The sequence below is a fragment of the Geotrypetes seraphini genome, chromosome 3 (genome assembly GCF_902459505.1).
Source record: "Geotrypetes seraphini chromosome 3, aGeoSer1.1, whole genome shotgun sequence".
Lineage (NCBI taxonomy): Eukaryota > Metazoa > Chordata > Amphibia > Gymnophiona > Dermophiidae > Geotrypetes > Geotrypetes seraphini.
Window position 1 is genome coordinate 158,600,475 of NC_047086.1, and position 21,963 is coordinate 158,622,437.

Here is a 21,963-nt window from a genome sequence, read left to right on the forward strand (position 1 = left end):
AAACAGGTGCTAGAAAATAAGAGAAAATTACACATGAATTCAGAAGGTGCATAAATATAGCATTAAAAGCAGCATTAATGTTTGCTAGGATACAATGCATAATCTTTTTAGAACACTGAAGCTAAATTTTAAGGCGTTTTTTTACCAAGGTTGAGGCAACCCTCTAAGGGGGGGAGGGGATGCAATGTTTCCAAATGAGCTAGTTATGTGCACACTATAATTTTATTTATTTAATTGGTTTTCTTTCCCGTTTTCCCCAGGGATCTCAGAACGGGTTACAGGTTAAACATACATAAAATACAGTTAACAGATTATAATATGACAGTTACAGAACAATTTTACGATACAAAGCTGTGTCCTAATTCTATACATACTAGGGGTCTAATACCAATAAACATAAAATAGAGTTCAGAGGTTAAAGTTTGCCATAGTAATCCTCAATAGTGTAAGGTTTTCAATATAAGTTTCCAATACATGACGGTATGAACCTCACTCCCAAGTCAGAGTATGTCAAATTTACTGCCATCACTCACAAAAGTATTTGCAGCTTGCCAAAGAGAGCTTCCTTCTAGACTTCAGGAGATGTAATAACAAGTGCAGACATCCTATTCAACTGTGCTTCAAAATTCATTTTAATCAAGTCTTTGGCTCCTGATATGATGGGAAATATTTCTCCCACCATTTTCGTGATCTCCAGTTGCTTGTCTTAAGGATTTTCTCTTTCTCTCTCTCCGCATTCAGAGAAATAATCACTCTGCACTGACACAATTTTCTTGGTCTTCAACTGCACCAACTGGGGAAGATGGTGGCGCAGAGGTTAAAGCTGCAACCTCAGCACCCTAAGGCTGTGGGTTCAGACCCACACTACTCCTTGTGACCCTGGGCAAGTCACTTAATCCCCCCATTGCCCCAGGTACATTAGATAGGCTATGAGCCCAATGGGACAGACAGCAAAAGTGCTTTAATACCTGAATAAATTGCAACCTCATCTGGAGTACTGCATTCAGTTCTGGTCTCCTTATCTCAAGAAAGATATAGTGGTGCTAGAAAAGGTTCAAAGAAGAGCGACCAAGATGGTAAAGAGGATGGAACTCCTCTCGTATGAAAAAAACCTAAAAAGGTTAGGGCTCTTCAGCTTGGAAAAAGACAGCTGAGGGGGAGATATGATTGAAGTCTACAAAATCCTGAGTGGAGTAGAATGGATACAAGTGGATCAATTTTCCACTCCGTCAAAAATTACAAAGACTAGGGAACACTTGATGAAGTTATAGTGAAATACAGTAAACCCTCGATTCAATGGACTACCCTGGGGGAGGGGTGTCCGTTAAATATGAGAGTCCGTAAAATCCGAGGGTTTACTGCAAGTGTTTCTGCTTTTTCTGCCTGTCCCCCACCTACTTCCTGCTTCTCTTTTCCCCCTCTCCCCTCCACGGGCCAGACAGACCACAGATTTGAAGGTCAGGCATCCCTCTCTCCACCTCCTCTCCCGCTTCTCTCTCTTCCCCTTCTCCCCCCCCCCCCCCGGGCCGGACGCTCCATGGATTTTTGGCAGAGAGTACTTGCCATGCTCCTCTGTCCTCCTGGTGCTGTTTTCCTCTGGCTCTGCTGGAGTTTAGTCTTCAAGCCAACCAGCAGTGGCGGCTGGGTGGGCCTGCTGTTGTCGGCCTGCTCCAGAAGCTGTCTCTCTGGCATGATTTGCTGTTCCTGCATAGGTAGGATGCTCCAGGGGATGGCTTCCAGAGCGAGCCAACTCCAAGACTCAATCCCAGCATAGCCAGAGGAAAACAGCATCAGGAGGACAGAAGAGCACAGCAAGCACTCTCCGCCTGAAATCCATGGAGCGTCTGGCCTGGGGGCAGAGAGAGAAGCGGGTGGGGAGTTGGAAGAAGGAATGCCCAATCTTCAAGTCCGTGGTCTGTTAAATCCGAAGTCCAGATAAGCGGGGTCCAGAAAATCGAGGGTTCACTGTAATTTTAAAACCAATAGGAGGAAATATTTTTCACTCAGAGAATAGTTAAGCTCTGGAATGCATTGCCAGAGGTTATGGTAAGAGTGGATAGCGTAGCTGGTTTTAAGAAAGGTTTGGACAATTTTCTGGAGGAAAAGTTCATAGGCTGTTATTGAGAAAGACTTGGGGGAAACCACTGCTTGCCCTGGATCGGTAGCGCAGAATGTTGTTACTCCGTAGGTTTTGGCCAGGTACTAGTGACCTGGATTGGCCACTGTGAGAATAGGCTACTGGGCTTGATGGACCATTGGTCTGACCCAGTAAGGCTATTCTTATCTTCTTATGTTAAACCATTCTGAGCTTCCCTGGGAGAACAGTATTGAAAATTGAATAAATTTCTTGGTACAGTACTCCCCTGATATTCGCGGGGGTTCTGTTCCAGGAATGTTGAAAAAATGCAAATACAGTTTTTAACAAAGGAGACAGGAGAGGGCAGCTGCAGCGCCAGTGAGTGAAGGAAATCACTCGTGGTATGCTCCAATCGCCTCTTCCTGTACTAAAGTCGGGCCTCACCAATCAGGAGCTTCTTTGACACGCAGCTCCTGATTGGTGAGGTCCGACTTTAGTACAGGAAGAGGAGCATACTGCAAGTGATTTCCTTCACTCGCCGGCACTCTGGAGGTCGGAAAATACCGCGAATGACTGCAAATTCGCGGGGGAGCACTGTACTTGAGGATTTGCTCTCTCTACATTATTCAGATAATAAATCACTCAGCATTGACACTTTTATTATCAATGTAGTTCTTGTGTTTTTCTGAGTCATTTCTATGTGTTTTTCTTGCATCCAGCTTTTTATTGGTCAGAATGGGCATGTCCTGGGTGATCATATCCTCTTCATTTTCAATTATTCTCTATTGGGTCATGATCCCAGTACTTTTCTAGTATAGCAATATTATCTTGTTTACTAAGTTTCTAATGGATGAGACATGCAACCTTATTGTGCCTTTCTGTATAGCAAATTTCTGTCATCAGAACTTCTTAGCCAGTTACAAGAGAATTGACCAAGTTAAGTAATCTACAGATTTTTCCTGTTCTCGCCATGAACCATCTCATCCATCATTTCATCTGTAGATTTCATGTAGCTTCTCCTTAATCATTCCTATGTCTGGTTTTGATCATCAAATGGCTCCTGGCATAACACTTTCTATTTCCTACTGTACCCTTTGCGTTTGCTGCTTTTTAAAACTTGTTTGATCTAATTCTTTGTATTTGTATATTGATGGATTAAAAGGGTTCTGGAAACCAGGTATTATAATTTAGCCAGACTTGAAACTTCATAGGCATTCTCAGCCTTGCTGAATACCAACTTGGCAGTTTTCAGAAACCCTACTTTTAAATCACTGAGTTTTTCAAAAGTACAAAGAACAGGAAGAAGCTGGAATTCTGAATGTCATTTCTGTTTCTTAAAATGCATAGAATGCTTCCCTGAACAATGTATATCTGAAGCAATTAAAGGCTATTTCTTTTTTTTACTTAATGTTTCCTCTTCCTCCTGTAAAGTTCCTGCTTAGGGACTGGCCTCTGGTGCCATGAGAAATTTCACAGGATTTCTTCCTCTATTTTTATAGCTGCGTCTCAACTTACGAAATCTTCAGTCAAAAGCCATAAATTATGTCTCCTTCTGGCAGTATTTCTCAACCCTCTCCTGGAGACACTCTTAACTAGTCATGTTTTCAGGATTACCAGAATGAATATGAATGAAATTGATTAGGTCTCCAGTATATGTCAATTTTTCTCACATATATTAATAATTCTGACTAACAAACTAAGGGGGTCTTTTACGAAAGATTAGCTCATGTTAACTGTCACAGGACTCATTTTATTCCTATGGGGCCCTGCTGCAGATAACATGCACTAAGCTTTACTAAAACACCCACTAAATGTTCCTTCAGGAGACATTGGCAAGCTTTTACAGAGGGGCACTCCTCCTCAGCGCACTTTTTGTAAAAGGACCTGATTGGAAGCACTGCCCTGAGAAACCCAAATTCAGCCTCGGCACCCTGAGGTTGTGGGTTCAAACCCATGCCGCTCCTTGTGACCTTAGGCAAGTCACTTAATCCCCCCCAGTGCCCCAAGTATATTAGATAGAATGTGAGCCCACCGGGATAGATAGGGGAAAATGCTTGAGTACCTGAATAAATTAATTTAAAACCATTCTGAGCTCCCTGGGGAGAACGGTATAGAAAACTGAATTAAAAAAAAAAAAACAAAAAAAAGTAAGGAAGGCCTATTTTAATGGGATGTAGTCTGTCTTAAAGAGGGTAGAACTCAGCTGCTGAGGCTAACATTTATAAAGGAAATAGAGCAGCTTGTAGTTTATTTTAGTCAGTGTAATGTTTTGCCTGGAATGTACAGGCAAAACACAAATGGGTCCTTTTCCAAAGCTGTGCTGCCGAGCAGCGCACGCTAAATACCGAGCCTCCCGTCCTTTTCCTAGGGGCGTCTTGGTAATTAGTGTGCAACTCTGTAAAAGCCTACTAAAACTACCAAAGAAATGGAGTAAAACACAAATCAAACAAAAATAAAATCTGAAAAATCATTCGAAAAGGCCACTTCTTTAACTCTTCCTAAAAGCTCTGAAGAGAACATAAGAATTGTCATACTGGGACAGACCAAAGGTCTATCAAGCTCAGTGTCCTGTTTCCAACAGTGGCCAACCCAGGTCCCAAGTACCCAGCTAGATCCCAAGTAGTAAAACAGATTTTATGCTGCTTATCCTAGGAATAAGCAATGGATTTCCCCAATACATCTCAATAATGCCTATGGACTTCTGTTTTAGGAAATTATCCAAACCTTTTTTTAAACCCTTCTAAGCTAACAGATTTCACCACATTCTCGGGTAATGAATTCCAGAGTTTAATTACACATTGTGTAAAGAAATATTTTCTCCGGTTTGTTTTAAATCTACTACTTAGTAGCTTTATCGCATGTCTCCTATTCCTAGTATTTTTGGAAAGAGTGAACAAGCGATTCACATCTACCCTTTCCACTCCACTCATTATTTTATAGACCTCCATCACCCCTGAGCTGTCTCTTCTCCAAGCTGAAGAGCCCTAGCCGCATTAGCCTTTCCTCATAGGGAAGTCATCCCATCCCTTTTATCATTTTTGTCGCTATATCTTTTTAGAGATATGGTGACCAGAACTGCACACAGTATTCAAGCTGCAGCCGTACCATAGAGCAATACAAGGGCATTATAACATTTTCATCTTTGTTTTCCATTCCTTTCCTGATAATTCCTAACATTCTATTTGCTTTCTTAGCCGCAGCCGCACATTGAGCTGAGGTCTTCAACGTATCCTCAACAATGACACCTAGATCCTTTTCCTAGGCAGTAACTCCTAACATCACACAGCTATAGTTTGGGTTCCTCTTTCCCACATGCATCACTTTGCACTTGCTCGCATTAAACATCAGTAGCTGATTCCAAAGCTAAGTAAAACCAGCAGTTGCATAACAGTGCATGGGATGAAATGAGGTATCTTTGAATGATACTGAGAAAAACGGGGATGTCAGAATATCTCAGTAGAGAGGTTATGCTAAAGCAGAGCTTCCCAAACCTGGTTTTCAGAACCTCAAGTAATTCTGATTTCAGGATTGCCATGATGAATATGGAGAAGACACATCTCCACGCACTGGATATCTATGCCTATTCATTACACATACTCTGATAACTACTACTACTATTAATTATTTCTATAGCGCTACCAGACGCACGCAGCACTGTACAGAGTCACAAAGAGTAAGAAAACAGTCCCTGCTGAAAAGAGTTTACAATCTAAACAGGCAAGACAGACAAACAAGATGTCATGGATGCATTTAAGAGGAACGGTTAATCAGCTGGTTGGGTTGGAGGGCAGAGGGGAGTACAGGACAATCAAGCCATTGTGACATCACTGATAAGGTTGTGTCTTATTGGTGGAAGGAGACATTATGACATCACAATCTCAGCTCTGCTTCCCAAAGACAAACAGGATGTCATGGATACAGTTAAGGGGAACGGTTAATCAGCTGGCTGAGTTGGAGGGCAAAGGAGTAGGGTTAAAGATTGAAAGCTATATCAAAAAGGTGGATTTTCAGTCTGCTTTTAAACAGAAGGGGAAGCCAACTGGCTATGGCAGGGGTGGGCAGCGTTTATATACAGAGGATCACATGAATGTCAGTATTATCACTAGCGAGCCACACACAGAAAATTAACAAACGTGCCATATAATTCACTGCCAACAAAACTCAATGTGATGATTGAATGAACATAAATTATTTCCAGAATGGTCTATTGCTGTATACTTCTGGTATCACAAGCTGAATAAAATTTAGTGGTGTGAGTGGTGATGTGTATAGAGTTGGATCTATGGGAAGCCTATAGGTGTGCGTCTGCAAGAATGTGTGGTGCGAGAGGGTGTAAGGGGGAATATGTGAGGGAGTTGTGCAATTTGGCATTCCAGGGAGGTTATGGAGAAGAAGGTGTAGTGTGTGTTGTTGAGCAGCCCATCCTTTGTGTACTGAGTGAGTGTTTCTCCTTTTCTGCTAGCAGGGCTTGGGCTCATTGCTGCTCCTTTTATAGCCTGGGCTGACTCCTGTTCTTCTTTGATGGTGGGGCTGGGCTTCCCAGTCATAAGAACATAAGAACAGCCTTACTGGGTCAGACTAATGGTCCATCAAGCCCAGTAGCCCATCCTCACGGTGGCCAATCCAGGTCACTAGTACCTGTGGCTCACTATTTCTTGCTCTATTTCCTTGCTATTCTTTATGCATACAAATGGATGGTTAGATGGGCTAACCCTCAACAAATGGAGCTCATGCTTCTGGGTGAAATGCACTTAGGGCTCCTTTTACGAAGGCGCGTTAGGGCCTTAACGCATGGAATAGCGTGCGCTAAATTGCTGTGCGTGCTAGGCGCTACCGCCTCCTTTTGAGCAGGTGGTAGATTTTCAGCTAGCGCGTGCTATAGCGCACGCTAATCTGATGCATGCGCTAAAACGCTTAGCACACCTTCGTAAAAGGAGCCCTTAATCTTTTTCAAATATACTTGAAGCGAGAATTGTGAGAAGGAATCACTTGGATTACTAGGTGACCAAGGAGTACAAAGGACACTTAGGGAGGAAAAGTCCACAGCAAAAATAAATATTTCAGAGCCATAGCTCTGTGGCTCACAACTGGAAGTTTCCAGCATCGTGATTCCGTCTACCCTCTGCTGAATCCATCCCCTCCACCAAAAAAAAAAAAAATATATATATATATATATATATATATTTTTTTTTTTAACAGAAGTAGTAATATATGATATTGCTGAAGGGCTGTCTGGTAAGATTTGCCTCTTTGCAGATGATTCCAAAATCTACAATAGAATAGACACCCCTGATAGTGTGGATAACATGAGGAACTTAACAGGTTAAACGCTGAATATCCCGGTAGCTAAAAATGAAACTGGAAATTCAATGCTAATTGCCGGATATGGCACAGCATTGAATTTCTGGGTTCAGTGGCAGAAGGCGGCTTTAACCCCACTGCCCACTGAATATCAGCTCCTTTACTTATTTTTTTTTTTTTTTTTCCATTTTCTTTTGGTTCATGTAGTAGGAAGGAAATACCTCATATGTTAGAAATGTTTTGGATGTGTGCAAGGAAGAAGAGAGACTAATTAAAGATCACCCCAAGTTTCTGGGCTGAGGGAACTGGGAGCATGACAGTGTTAGCCAAAGAGACAGATTGAAAAAAAAAAAAAAAATCTTAGATGCCAAAATTTCCAGTAATGAAATTATAAAAAGAAGTTCCCAAGTTTATTAAAACTTTCTATCCTACAATTTATGGTAAAACCTTCTCAGCGGCTTACAATTCTATGTTAAATTTAAAGGACGTGGCATTCAAAACGAGACAGTGAGGGTAAATAATAGAAATTACATTCTTTTAAAAGAAGGGGAGGGAAAAGAACATAAGGTTTCAGTTATTGATGTACGAGAATGTTTTTTCTAATATAATTTTTCTCTCTGTCTAGTTTCTAATAATCTGGAACTCCAGGATTCAATTAAACCTGAAAAGGTAGAATTCAGTTCAGTTAATTTCAACAGCGTTTTGCAATGGCAGCCCGGAAGACACATCAGCAGCAGCACTGTCTATTTTGTGCAGTACAAAATGTAAGTAAGAAACAGAAGAAGCAAAGCAGTGATACATGTCAATACAGCATTCACACTGGCCACAGCAATATACTCGTATAAACAACGGTGGCAAAGCTTGCCTTCGTTTATGCCTCTCATACCTCTATTTTGGAGGAATGGATAGGGGGACCGAATGTTCTATGTGTGTAAGTGAATGAATCAGAGAGAGAGGGTTTAGTTTATAATTTATTACTTATAGTCCACCTTTGACAAGGAGGATTGCAACCTCTGCGATAGGTGAAGGTGGCCAACCTCACCTGCATGGAAACAGAGGACTTTGCAACACTGAACCACATGACTATGAGGTGCTGGAAGCTGCCTAAACTTGGGCAAACTTGCCGCTAAACTGACTTGCTGGCAGAAGCAATCAGAAGAAACTAGAACCAACTGGTGTAATGCAATGCTCATGCACAAGAAAATATTAAAAGAAGCTGCACGTACAGCAAACAGGACATGGCCCAGATAGAATGTACTAGGGGAGGGTATGGAAATCCAACCGGGGGAAAAGCTGTTGTTTGCTAAACCATGAACAAAGGGGAACTTTGACACACAAAATAATATGGTCATCAGTGGAATGTTTCAGGTTGAGTATGTCTATCTTTACCTATGCTTAGCAATGATTAACAAAGTATAATTAGAACTTACTAGAAATGACACATGAAGGTTGCTAGTATGTAGAGTCACGAGTTACTTTTTGTTACAAAGTGTATAAGAAGTGACAAGACACAGGGCTCCTTTTACTAAGCTGCGCAAGCGGTTTTAGTGTGCGCTTAGCGCACGCTGCATTGCCATGCACGCTAGATGCTAACACCAGCATTGAGCTTGCGTTAGTTCTTGGCTCGGGTTTAGCGCGCGAGACAATGCAGCAAGCGCTAAAAATGCTAGCACACCTTAGTAAAAGGAGCCCACCGAGCAGTTAGAGAGAAATATTCTGCTAACTGCTGGCTAGCCGCAGATTGAGAACTTTTTTCCCTGCTTTTGGAAAATTGATTTGCTGTACTTCTGTAATACTTGATAAAAAGCTGCTTTTATTTTGTAATCTGCTTTTGCTATCTCCATAAATATACAGCATAAATGAGAAGTACATAGCAATGAAGGGCTCGAGCAGCCGGCTCTTCACCTTACATACACAATACAGAACATATAAAATTAACAAAACAATCATCAAGAAAAAGAAGTATCAATAATCATATTTCATTTTACAGAACAAATATCGCTTTAACGGGTTGTTGTTGTTTTTAAGGCTTGTACATCTTCCTGTTGTCTAATACAGTGGTTCCCAACCCTGTCCTGGAGGAACACCAGGCCAATTGGGTTTTCTAGATAGCCCTAATGAATATGCATGAAGCAAATTTGCATGCCTATCACTTCCATCATATGCAAATCTCTCTCATGCATATTCATTAGGGCTAGCCTGAAAACCCGATTGGCCTGGTGTTCCTCCAGGACAGGGTTGGGAATCACTGGTCTAATATTCAGGTAGTTTGTTCCATTCACTGGGGTAGGGAACTCCGGTCCTCGAGAGCCGTATTCCAGTTGGGTTTTCAGGATTTCCCCCATGAATATGCACTAGGGCCTGCACATAAAAAGACACTTGTTCTTACTGCTTCTAAATGCAAATGTTTTTGAGTCGGTATCAAATCAAAATGCCCTGATGAACACAATGAATGAGGGGGCACATAAAGTGTAGTATGGTCCTACAAATATTTAAGTGCTAACTGATGTACACTTAAGTAGGCCAACAACAATAATTTATACTGAATTCTATATTCCATTTTCTACCAGTAAAGTTTAACGTAATATAAAGTAACATGGTCCCACTTCTTAATTCCAGAGCATGGATAATTGAGTTTTGAATGATTTGCAGGGCGTGCATTGACATGGAAGGAAGTCCTATAAACACTACATTACAGTAGTCTAAACTAGACAGTACAACTATGTGTGTGTGTGAGTCAGAGAGCGAGAGAGTTCTTCTCTGTGTTTGTATACCTAATTTTCCAGCACTTTCCTGTGTCATAATTTGGTTTATTTGATCTGAAGTCTCCTGATTGACGAGGAGATATGAATTTCTTTTAAGGTCCAGTTCTGAGATACAGCCTGTCTAGTTTCTAATTCCATAAGGCCCACTAATCTCATCAGGCCAATTAATCTCAACCTGTCTACCTACATTGACATTACCAGGGGTCAGAGCTGCCTACAGTATCTCCTAGAGGCCTTTGGCTAACTCTCTCGGTAGTCCCTGAATCCTCAGTTAGGCTAACTTTCAGGTTAAGGCCTTGAACATAAAAAAGGAGAATTCAGATATAATATACCAAAAGCATAGCCACAAGCAGGGCAGGATTAATTCGTCGAGGGACCCTAGGCACCCAAGTACACTGGGCCCCCTGCCCCACCCCACCATGCGCAAAGGCGGAAACAGGAAGCTGCGTCAGAGGGAAGCTTTGGGCAAGCAGCACCACTTGCAAAATTACAGTTCCCGTTGCTTTTCTTGCCCACGTTGCTTGCTTATCTTACTTTCTGTCAATTGGGGGGGGGGAGGATGCGCTGCTGATCAGGGGGGCCTGCGTTGGCGATAGATGCTGGAGGGGCCCATCGCCGTTTGGAAAAAAACAATGTTAATGCCCTCCTTCATCAGGCCCCCCTGACCATTTTGGGCCCTAGGCATCTGCCTACTTGGCCTATTGGTTAATCCTGCCCTGCCACAAGTGGACTCAAGTGGATTGGGGTCTACTAACTTTGGGATCAAGCCCACCCAGATTTCCTGTTCCCTTGATGTGGCTGGCAGGGTTCCCCAAGCCCTGCCAGCTAAAGATCTTCCTCTGGCCAGTGCTCTACCAAGCTGATCAGCTTTTCCCAGCCCCCCGACTCCTCTGCAATTGAGCATTTGTGGAAGTCAGTGGTAGCGGCTTAGGGGTACTGCTTCCGGCTACACAATTTGGAACAATTCTGTTTGGGAGGAGGTCTTCAACTGATGGAGCTTAAAGATCCTTACCAGTTTAGGTATTTCTATTTTGAGGTTGGTGGGGAGTGCCAGGGTGAGTGAAGACTGGGGGAGGGTGGAGGCAAGAGTGGTTGCAGAAAGGATATTTCATGCCCTCTTACTCTGGGTAAGGACCACCCTAAAATTAGCTATCTGACTATGTCATTGTAAGATATTCATCTGTATTAAAAGTCTAATTCACCTTATAAGAGCAACAGAAGCTCCCTCTGCTACCAGATATTCCTTTGTTTTAAATTTAATGGTAATGCTCATCTCAATGCTTGCATTGTGCCAAAGAAAGTCTTCTTCTGGATGTAGCATATCTGATCAACATATGGCTCCTGTGAGAGAGGCTCAGAAGAGCAATTTTAAGACCACAGGGGTTATTAATGGTGCTGTTGACATTAACATAGATAATTGGGTTGTCCTGAAGATTGTAATGTGACTTGCCTACCTAGAGCAAAGGCAGCAAATCTATCTCAGTATACAGAACTTTAGAAAGTACTAGTGAGAATATGGCTATAACTTGGTACTAATGGCATGAGAACAACAGAGAAGATAGATTTTGAATCTGAGGAAGGAAACTTTAATCCAGTACCTCAATGGTAGTAATTTCCATAATGTTACCTGTTCCACATGCAATGATGGGTACAGTTCCAGAGCCTTAATGGTTCAATAAGATACTAGTACAGGGAATGCAAATGACTACAATCTAGGACCACTGATCTCCTATTAAGGTAGTCAAAATTAGAAGAAAATTAATAGAGCAAGAGTAGCAAACTCCAATCCTTGACTGCCAAAAAGAGGGCTAGTCTCCAGGATTTCCTTAATGAATATGCATGAAATCCATGAATCTGGCTAATTTGAATAATCTGACATGCCTCAAAAATCATGTCTATTTGTGTAGCTTTAGGACTAGAGATTTCATTCTCTGGGCTACTAAAAGGCCATGAACTCCAGCAAGGTGTGCTAATAGGTTTTCAGGTTTTGGTTGTTTTTGGTTTCTCTCCATCTAAATTATATCCACATTGTCTCACCTTATATCCATCTCTTTTTAGTGTCACTTCTCTCTCTAGTGTCACTATCCTTGTCACTCACGTCTCATTTTATTTATTAAAATGTTCTTTTGCCTGAAAGGTATCTCCGTTCATTGCAAATGCAATATACTAATGATCTGATATTGATAAGAAGTGTATGACTTCTTGCTTAAAAATATCATTTATTTATTTAAAATTATTTATAACCCGCCTATCCACAAATCTAAGCGGGGAACAAAACATCGCAAACAAAGTAACAATAAATAATACATACAATTACAGTACAGTAAAACAAAAACAGCATAAAAACAAAAAAGACCCACTGTCGCTCAAGCTGTCACAGAACTCGCACCAATATATCCAGGAAAAGTAATATTTGAATCATTATCTACAAAGGTATGGAGAAAAAGAGTGGATCAAGAAAATGGAATGTTGGGGCATTGATGAGTTTTTCTGTGACCTCACACAAGAAACATCTGATGTTCGAGAGCCTTACTATGGTAGAGTGAAAGCTGTTTCTTCTGGCATCCATTCAGACTGGAACACAAGCTGGAGATTTATTCCCTGGTGGGAAAGTAAGTTCTTTAGTAATTTTAATCTACATCTATCTGGACTTCTCCTTTGCTACTTTGACCTGAGTTGTTGTTTTTTTGTGTTTTTTTAATCTTTATTGATTTTCCAAACTAATACAAAGTGCTAGGAAATATTTTGGCATTAATAAACAACATAAGCACTTAAAATCAGTCAATATCCATACATAATAATAATAATAACTTTATTTTTATATACCGCCAGTAATCTTGCGACTTCTAGGCGGTTTACAATAAAGGGTAACTGTAAATACAATAAAGAGAGGCTGTACATACGACGAATTAAAGAGTATAGCAGTGTACATCTGAGAATACCGGCATTAATAATAGTAACAACAGTTTGTAAGCTGCAAGACCAAGAAGTGCCATGCTGCTTACAAAGAATTAGAAATGTTCCATGAATTGAATGGAGTATTCATAGTTAGTGATTAGGAGTTAGGTTAACAGTTTACAAGTTCGGGTATGTGATGGAGTTATGGGAGGGGCTGATGTCCTGGTTCGTTTCCTAGGTATTTCGAGAACAGGTAAGTTTTTAGGTGTTTCCTAAATTCTTCATAGTTGTTTGTGTGTGCAATTAGTTTTTCTAAGTCTTTACCCCATAAGGCTGCTTGATACGATAGCAGTTGTTGGTGGTATCTCTTGTATTTGCACCCTCTAGTCGGTGGGGAGACAAATTTCAGGTGTGTTTTTCTTTCATGTCTGTTGGTTGGGAATGAGAAGAGGTCTGTAATGTATTTAGGGGCTAGACCATTTAATACCTTGAAGCAGAGACATCCTAGCTTGAATTTCGTGCGTGCCCCCATCGGCAGCCAGTGTAGGAGTTGGTAGGAAGGGGTTATGTGGTCGGACTTCTTCAGCCCGAAGATCATCCTGACTGCTGCGTTTTGTATCAGTTGTAGTCTTTGCATTTGCTTCTGGGGGATTGTCAGGTGGGTGATGTTGCAATAATCTAGGTGGCTTAGTATTAGGGATTATACTAGAATTCTGAAAGCCGAGGTGTGGAAGTACGCCTTAATGGACCTAAGTTTCCAGAGAGTGAAAAATCCTCTTTTTATTAGGGAGTCTATATGGTCTTTCATTGTTAGGCCTTGGTCTAATATTACTCCTAGGACCTTCATTGTTGATTGAATGGGGTAGTTGAGATTGTTAATGTGTAATGATTTTGTCGTGTTATTTGCGTGTGGCGAGGCTATAAAGAATTTAGTTTTATCTGAATTGAGCTTCAGTTTGAAATCCCTCCCCATCCAGCAAATTAATCAAAGAATAACCAAACAGATATCTTCTCCCCCCACCCCATGTCCTGGATGTGTATTAAAAGAAACAAATTTTTTTTTTAAACAAACACATTATGTTGAAGTAACAAAGGATGTCAACGGGCCCCATATCAACTTAAATAATTTGCTGTGCCCCAACATATCCGCATTCATCTTTTTGTATTTGCAACTTAAACATAAACTGGCCCACCAAGTTGAGGCGGTCACAATTTTTCCAATTGCGTGTTATCATTTGCATAGCTATTCCCATCATAATTAGGAAAAGCCTGCATGTGTAAACATCCATGGGAGGCTTGATATGCAGCACTGTTCCACATATAATTGCCTCATACATCAAAGGGATTTTTGATTCCAGTATGAGGTTAATCTGTCCCCCATATTGACTTCCAGAAGTTGAGTATCAAAGGACAATGAAACAACAGATGATCCAGAGTCCCTATGTCTAAATGACAGTGCCAGCATCTATTAGATTTAGAACTTTATTAGACTGCTAGATGCCTTTTCAAAGAGGAGCTAAACTGTTAAAGGAACAGTAAGATGTTTAACCCAGTAGCAACTCTAACTAGACACATTTGAGTGTCTGGATAGATGAGGACTAGCTAGAGTAACACTTCCATACATTTTGCTCATCTCCACATCACAGACCCGCCTTTCCCCACACTTTAAATTAGTTTTAAAATACACTCCAAGAAAAAGATCCAAGAGTTTTTTGTAAATAAAGATACCCTCAGTTGATTTCAGTCAGCCAAGCAGAAAAAACTATTATTAAAATGATTTAATAGCATCATTCAACCAGTTCTATATGGGAGTGAAATCTGGAATCTTTACAGGATAGCCGTAAGGTGACCATTTATTTTTTTCATCAAAAGGGGACATCTATTAATTCTCAGTCCCGCCCCCAATCCCGCCCTAGTCCCCCATCTCTTCTTCCTTTCTCCTGGTCTGGCATCTGTCTCCTCCCCCTCCCCCCATATACCCTGACATCTCTCCCCCCTCCATGGTCTGATAGCTCCTTTCCTTTCCCTCCCTCTCATAGTCTTGGCATCTCTTTCCTCTCCTCCCCCTTCCCTGGTCTTCCTTTTCCCCTCTCTCTTCCCAGTAGGGTGCAGCATCAGTACTTCTCTTCCCCTATCCCCTCCCCAATTGGGTGCAGTAGCAGCTTTTCTCTTCCCCTCTCCCCCCCCTCAGGTGCAGCAGCAGCAGCTTTTCTCTTCCCCCCTCGGGTACAGCAGCTTTTCTCTTCCCCCTCCCCCTTGGGTGCAGCAGCAGCTTTTCTATTCCCCCCTTCCCCCCTTGGGTGCAGCAGCAGCTTTTCTCTTCCCCTCTCCCCCCCTTGGGTGCAGCAGCAGCAGCTTTTCTATTCCCCCCTCCCCCCTTGGGTGCAGCAACATCATTTCTCTTCCCATCCCTCCCATCGGCAGAGTCACAAGCTTCCCTCCATCGCTGACCTATCTTCCATAGGTCAGCGATGGAGGGAAGCTTATAACTTGCTGCTCTTCCTTGCTTCGGGCCTTCTTCATTGCCGGGTCCTGCCTTCGCAGAAACAGAAAGTAGGCAGGAGTCAGCCCCGGCAGCGAGGAAGGCCCGAAGCAAGTTGTAAGCTTCCCTCTGTGTCTCGCTTAGCTCCCCTCCGTCGCTGCCCGTAGTGAACTCCTGCTCTGAGGCTCTAACGTGTGCGTGCTGGCTTCCCTTCTCTTCTCCTCCCCCCGGGACGTAACTTCCGGTTTCGGAGGGAAGAGAAGGGAAGCCGGCACGCACACCGTTAGAGCCCAGAGCGTGGGTTCAGTTTGCATGCTGAAGTCAGCCCAGGAAGGAGCATCGGCGGCAGCAGCAGGATTAGCTGGGCGCGGAGAACACTGTAGGGGTTTGGCGCTGGACCGACTGTCCCCTTGTCCCTGCGCACAGCTTCGGGACGCTGTCCCTGAAAACGAGATATTTCGGCGTCCCGAAGTGGTGGCTCGGGACAACGGGATGGTTGGTCCAATAACGGGACTGTCCCGCTGAAAACGGGACATATGGTCACCTTAAGGATAGGGCAAATTCTCAATATAAGCCTTGCACCTCCAGCTCTGTACCACACACTTTATATTCCCCAGCAAAAAGAACTAAGATGTTTCCTCTTAAACTCACCCTATCAAGAAAATATATTTAAATAGTAGTATCACCTCAGAAGATGAAGCAACTATTTCCTTCCATGGCCAGACACTGTGTGGGCTATTTACTAAGCTCTGTTTAATGTGTTTTAAAAAAAACATGGACTAGATCGCATGTACATTGTATTATGTAAACAACATTCTTACTTTTACAATTAGTAGATGTCCTAGCTCTGATTGTTGGTATTGTCCATTCATGTCCCTCTAGAGCAGTGGTTCCCAACCCTGTCCTGGAGGACCACCAGGTCAGTCGGGTTTTGGGGATAGCCCTAATAAATATGCATGAGAAAGATTTGCATATAATGGAGGTGACAGGCATGCAAATCTGCTCCATGCATATTCATTAGGGCTATCCCCAAAACCCGACTGGCCTAGTGGTCCTCCAGGACAGGGTTGGGAAACACTGCTCTAGAGTATATTGGCAGGATCCACAGCTTACATGCATATATCTACTATTTTCCTCCATTCGCTTACTATATTTGTTTTTGGGCACTATTTCCCCTATGAACACATGTTGAGTTCTATGTAGGAATTCTATGAGCGTCCGAGCTAATACCGCCGTGCCAACGATGAAAAAGCCTAATATGGCTTTGTAAAAGGGGGGGTATATATGCATGCATCCTAATGGGTGTCATACATTTAAAATATTCAGCAGAGACTAAAATATTTATTCAGTTTTAAATAGACAGCTGATGCTAACCTATAGTGATCACTCCATCTACATGACCTAACCAAAATGATCCTCAAATGCTGTTCATGTGTGTGTCTGTCTCTCATAGGCACTTTGGGCCAGATTCTCTAACCAGCGCTATTGTCAGTGGCCACCTAAAAAGCGGCCGCCGATTGCAAATCAATCACATGATGGCAGTGGTTACAAAATCACGCCTCCAGGGTTTTCCAGACCTACATTTTTGGTACCTACCTTTGATGTGAATCGTGCCTCTGTAGGTGCTTAGGCCACCTAACACCATTTCTGGCAATAGCCACGCCCACAGTGGCGTTTGGCAGCCTAAAGCACCTTCAGAGGTGTGAATCCGGTGCCAATTTTTTAGGTGCCGGTAGACACCTTGAAACTCAGTTAATAAACATCATTTAGACAGTGTTTTTTTTAACTGAACTTGGGCGCTTACTGGTGCCCAAAAACCCGGTGCAGTTTAGAGAATCTGGCCCTTTCTCTCTCTCTCTCTCTCTCTCCTTGACAAAAATATGATTGTTTTATCTACAATGACTTGTTAATAAGAGATTTCTTGACAAACTATTTGCATTTCAGGCAGGCAAAATGAATTCTTGGTTATGTATCATTATTTCTCAGGCTTATTCTTATGTGTCTTTGAGGAAGCTGTTGAAAACTGATCTGTTTGGTAAATTTATAAATTGATGTTTTAATATGTATATTTTAATCCTGATTGGTAAATTTGTAAATTGATATTTTAATATGTATGTTTTAATTTTATTTTAATGTACTTTTATGTCAATTGTATTTTTTTTCACTGACTGTACAGTTCTTCTTGATGTGAACCGCCTAGAACAGGGGTCTCAAAGTCCCTCCTTGAGGGCCGCAATCCAGTCAGGTTTTCAGGATTTCCCCAATGAATATGCATGAGATCTATGTGCATGCACTGCTTTCAATGCATATTCATTGGGGAAATCCTGAAAACCCGACTGGATTGCGGCCCTCAAGGAGGGACTTTGAGATCCCTGGCCTAGAACTATGAGGTGTGGCGGTATACAAGAATAAACGATTCATCAAATTAAAATGAAACTTGAAACTTGAAATTATTATTATTAAATTATTATTATTATACATCCTTGGATTACCCTGAATGAAGAATTACATTTTTGCTCACAAATTTTAAATACCTTACTAGTCTTTACATTTATTTATACAGCCAAAATAGGACCACCATTGCTAAAGATGAATCCCTGCAACAGATCAATAGAGGTAGAGATCAAAGCTCCAAGTTCACCTTACAAGGGGAAAAATGGACGAAAGATATCCATGAAAAAATATTATGATCTCTCATATCGAGTATTTATCACTCATAATTCAATGTGTGGCGTAAGTATATAACAAGATTTTCTATACTTATCCTTTTTTTCCATATTACATACCATCTCCCAAATTCTGTAAATGGTGGCCAAAGTTAAACATGCAAATCTATTCACAATGCTGATTTGCGCGTGCAACTTAATTGGCTAACAAACCAGTCAACGCTGATAATTAACCACTAACAAGTAATTATTGGCATTAATGAGAATCTAGGCACATATCCATCAGAGAGTATCTATAAAGTTCTGTGTGAAGTTTCTAAAGTCACACAACTGAAAAGGAGGCTTTATGACAGGCATTGTGGGGGCATGTCTATTTATTTATTCAATTTTCTATACCGTTCTCCCAAGGGAGCTCAGAATGATTTACATGAATTTATTCAGCTGAAGCATTTTTTCCTGTCTGTCCTGGTGGGCTCAGAATCTGTCTAAAGTATCTGATGGCCAACAAAAAAGTATGAAGTCTGGGGTGATCCTTGACAACAACCTCTGACCATATTTCCCAAGTAGTATCTGCTTCGTTCTACTACCTCCAGCAGCTACCTAAAATCAGACGATACTTCTCAGAGCCGGACTTTACTCAAATTCTATATGCTTTTGTCCTCTACTGTAAGGATTACTGTATCTTGCTCCTAAATGGGCTTAGTACAAAAAACACCCATCAACTACAACAAATACATGCCGCCATCCAACTCATGAAGAACCTTCACATACGACACCCGATCTCTTCAGCGTTTCATGCTGCTCACTGGCTGCTCAATGGCCTACAAACTCTTCCTTGACATGGTACCAGCCTATATAGCTAGCATACTACTACCATACACCCCAAGTCAACCACTATGCTTGCAAGAAGAAAAACAATTATGTACACACTCGGGACACAACCTCTGCCTTGAGACCACACAAAAAAGATCATACTCTCACTACTTACCATGCCTCTAGAACAAACTACCTACCCACATAAAATCACTAGAAGGTCAGCTGAACTTCAGGAAGGCAATAAAAACCCACCTCTTCCCTTGACCCTCGGAGCGCACCTACCCAAATCCCAAACCTAACAAAGAAGAGCACCAGCCTTCTGCTGTCATAAATCTCAAGTCACAATTCGCAAATGCTGATGTGCTTTGCCCACCGTACCAGGAACTGTTGCACTTTATATTGCCCATCATATAATGTTCTACCCTACCAAACCACCATATCTTTGTCGTACATTTTTCACATTTTGTCATACTGTCACCTTTTTCTCCCACTCTACTATACATTGTATCTTTCTTACTATATATGCCATACCATGTCTACCATGCTACAAATTCAATTGCTATATTCACTATACAATATCTGAAATCCCATGTCCACTGTACTAGGTTCTACCATGTCAAGTGCCATGCTGTCATGTCATACTAGTGTAGCCACGTTTTGTATACTGTTTTGCCATGCTACATTTGTTTATATAATACTATCTTTCCCATGCTTTGTTTACCATGCTAGGTTTTTATATATAAAATCCTATGTTCACCATGTATAATACTATGTCTGCCATGCTTGCAATACTATGCTTATCATCTATGCTGTGCTTGTATATATGACTGTCTGCCATGGTAAACTGCTATTCTATGTTTGTTGTGCAATGCTCATCATGCTGTATCATACCGTGTCATATTTGTCATGTTATATTTTACTAGGTTTGTTATGTATTTAAACTTGTAGCCCATTCTGAGCTCTCCTGGAAGGACGGGATATAAAACCAAATTTATAAATTTATAAATACATTCATTCAATTGTTCATGTAATTTGGGTATTTTTTTTAAATCACTTTTTATAGATTTAGGGGGTAAGGGGCAATTTTATTTCTCCATTTAGACAGCCTGATGCTAAGTGGTGACAGCCTATTCTATAATGGCACCTGGGCGTTCAGATTCTATAATAGAATATTAGCCTAACCCAGTATCAGCATACCGTACATTTGGATGCCTGCAGTTACATCTGCGGGCACCCAAATGTGTCACAGGCACATGTAACATGTTATTTTGTAAGTTGCATGCATAAGTGGCAACCTGGCCCATCCATGCGAATACCCACCTTACATTTATGCACTATGCCACTTGTACACACCATTACAAAATAGAAGTAGGCGTTTTGCTGCCATATACATGCATAAATGTACACATGAATAGCATGATATAATCTGGCCTTAACTAGTATAGAAAATTTGCAGTCTTCAAAAGGCCACGGGCAGCGGTTCCTACACGCTGCCCACAGCTGACCCGGAAGCCTTTCCTCTAACGCAAAATCCCAGCATCAGAGGAAAGGCTTATGGGTCAGAACCAATGCCCACAGCCTTTTGAAGACTGCAAATTTTCTATATTAGTTAAGGCCAGATTATATCGTGATATTCATGTGTACATTTATGCATATATATGGCAGCAAAACGCCTACTTCTATTTTGTAATGGTGTGTACAAGTGGCATAGTGCATAAATGCAAGGTGGGTGTTCACATGGATGGGCCAGGTTGCCACTTATGCATGCAACTTACAAAATACCATGTTACATTTGCCTGTGACACATTTGGGGCCCCCTGAACTCTTTGGCCCCGAGGCACTTTCTTACTTGGGATAAGCTAAAATAAATTATAGAGAAAGCAAGTAAAAAGAAGAAACTAAAAAGATAAATTTGGTTTTCAATAGATATGGATGGGAAAGATAGAAGGGAAAGATGAGCACTCAGGATGAACAAAGACTCTCAAAAAGAGAAGCAAAAAAAACAATATAAAGTCAAAAAGAAAGAAGTGAGAAAAGTAAAGAAGACAAAGGCACAACTGGAATAAAAGGTATTTCAAGAGAGAATGTGGGATGGCAACATTTTTTTACATATGTCAACAGAAAGAGCAAAACTGAGACTGTAAGATTAAGAGGAGAAATTGTGAAGAGGAACAGGAAAAGGTAAACGTGCTAAACCAATACTACTGTTCAGAATTCACCATCAAAGTCTGGAAAAGTATATACGGCAAATGGGGTAATGACCGAGCTGCTTATGAAAGAGAGCATTAGTGTGTCAGAGACAGAATAGCTTAGCTTGTCCTAGAAGACCAGTGCTTTCTAATCTAACCCAAAAGTCATTGGTTCAAGGTTGGCTTATCCCCATAAGCCAGTGTCTCGCAAACTATTTCCAGCTGCGGCGCACTAAACAGGTGGCCACAACTTGAAGGCACCCGGAAGTGCGCAGGTGTTGATGTGATGATATCATATGCATGCATGATGTCATCATGTTGACATCTGCACATGCGTGAAGACCCTGCAGACAGCCTTCACCAGCAGTCTGTGTGTGTGGGGGGGGGGGGGGCAACAGAGGAGGTGCGGAGAGCAGTAGAGGTGCCTGGAAGGAGGAGAGATGCCGGCTATCTACAGGACATGCCTTTCTCCATGAGAGGCATATCCTGTAGGCAGTCAGCCAGCACTGGTGCATCTCCTGCTCCCCTGTGTGTCGCAGCAAACTACACAGTTTGCAATATACTGCTGTAAGCTAAAAATACTAGAAAATAAAAACATATATTTAGAATATTGTGTTCAATTCTGGAGGTCGCACCTTTAAAAAGATATAAAAGGATGGAGTCGGTCCAGAGGAAGGCAACTAAAATGGTGTGTGGTCTTTCTCATAAGGCGAATGGGGACATACTTAAGGATCTCAATCTGTTTACTTTGGAGGAAAGGCGTGAGAGG

General features: G+C 41.6%; 1 protein-coding gene across 1 annotated transcript in view; it reads left to right on the forward strand.

Annotated features, from left to right (window-relative positions):
• Positions 1–482: 482 nt before the first annotated feature.
• Positions 483–21,963, forward strand: part of LOC117357206 (interleukin-22 receptor subunit alpha-2-like) — a 29,260-nt gene continuing 7,779 nt past the window's right edge. Inside the window, exons 1-4 of the mRNA XM_033937577.1 lie at positions 483–537; positions 8,004–8,142; positions 12,577–12,755; positions 18,087–18,256. Coding sequence (XP_033793468.1) covers positions 483–537; positions 8,004–8,142; positions 12,577–12,755; positions 18,087–18,256 — 543 coding nt within the window. The remainder of the gene's footprint in view (positions 538–8,003; positions 8,143–12,576; positions 12,756–18,086; positions 18,257–21,963) is intronic.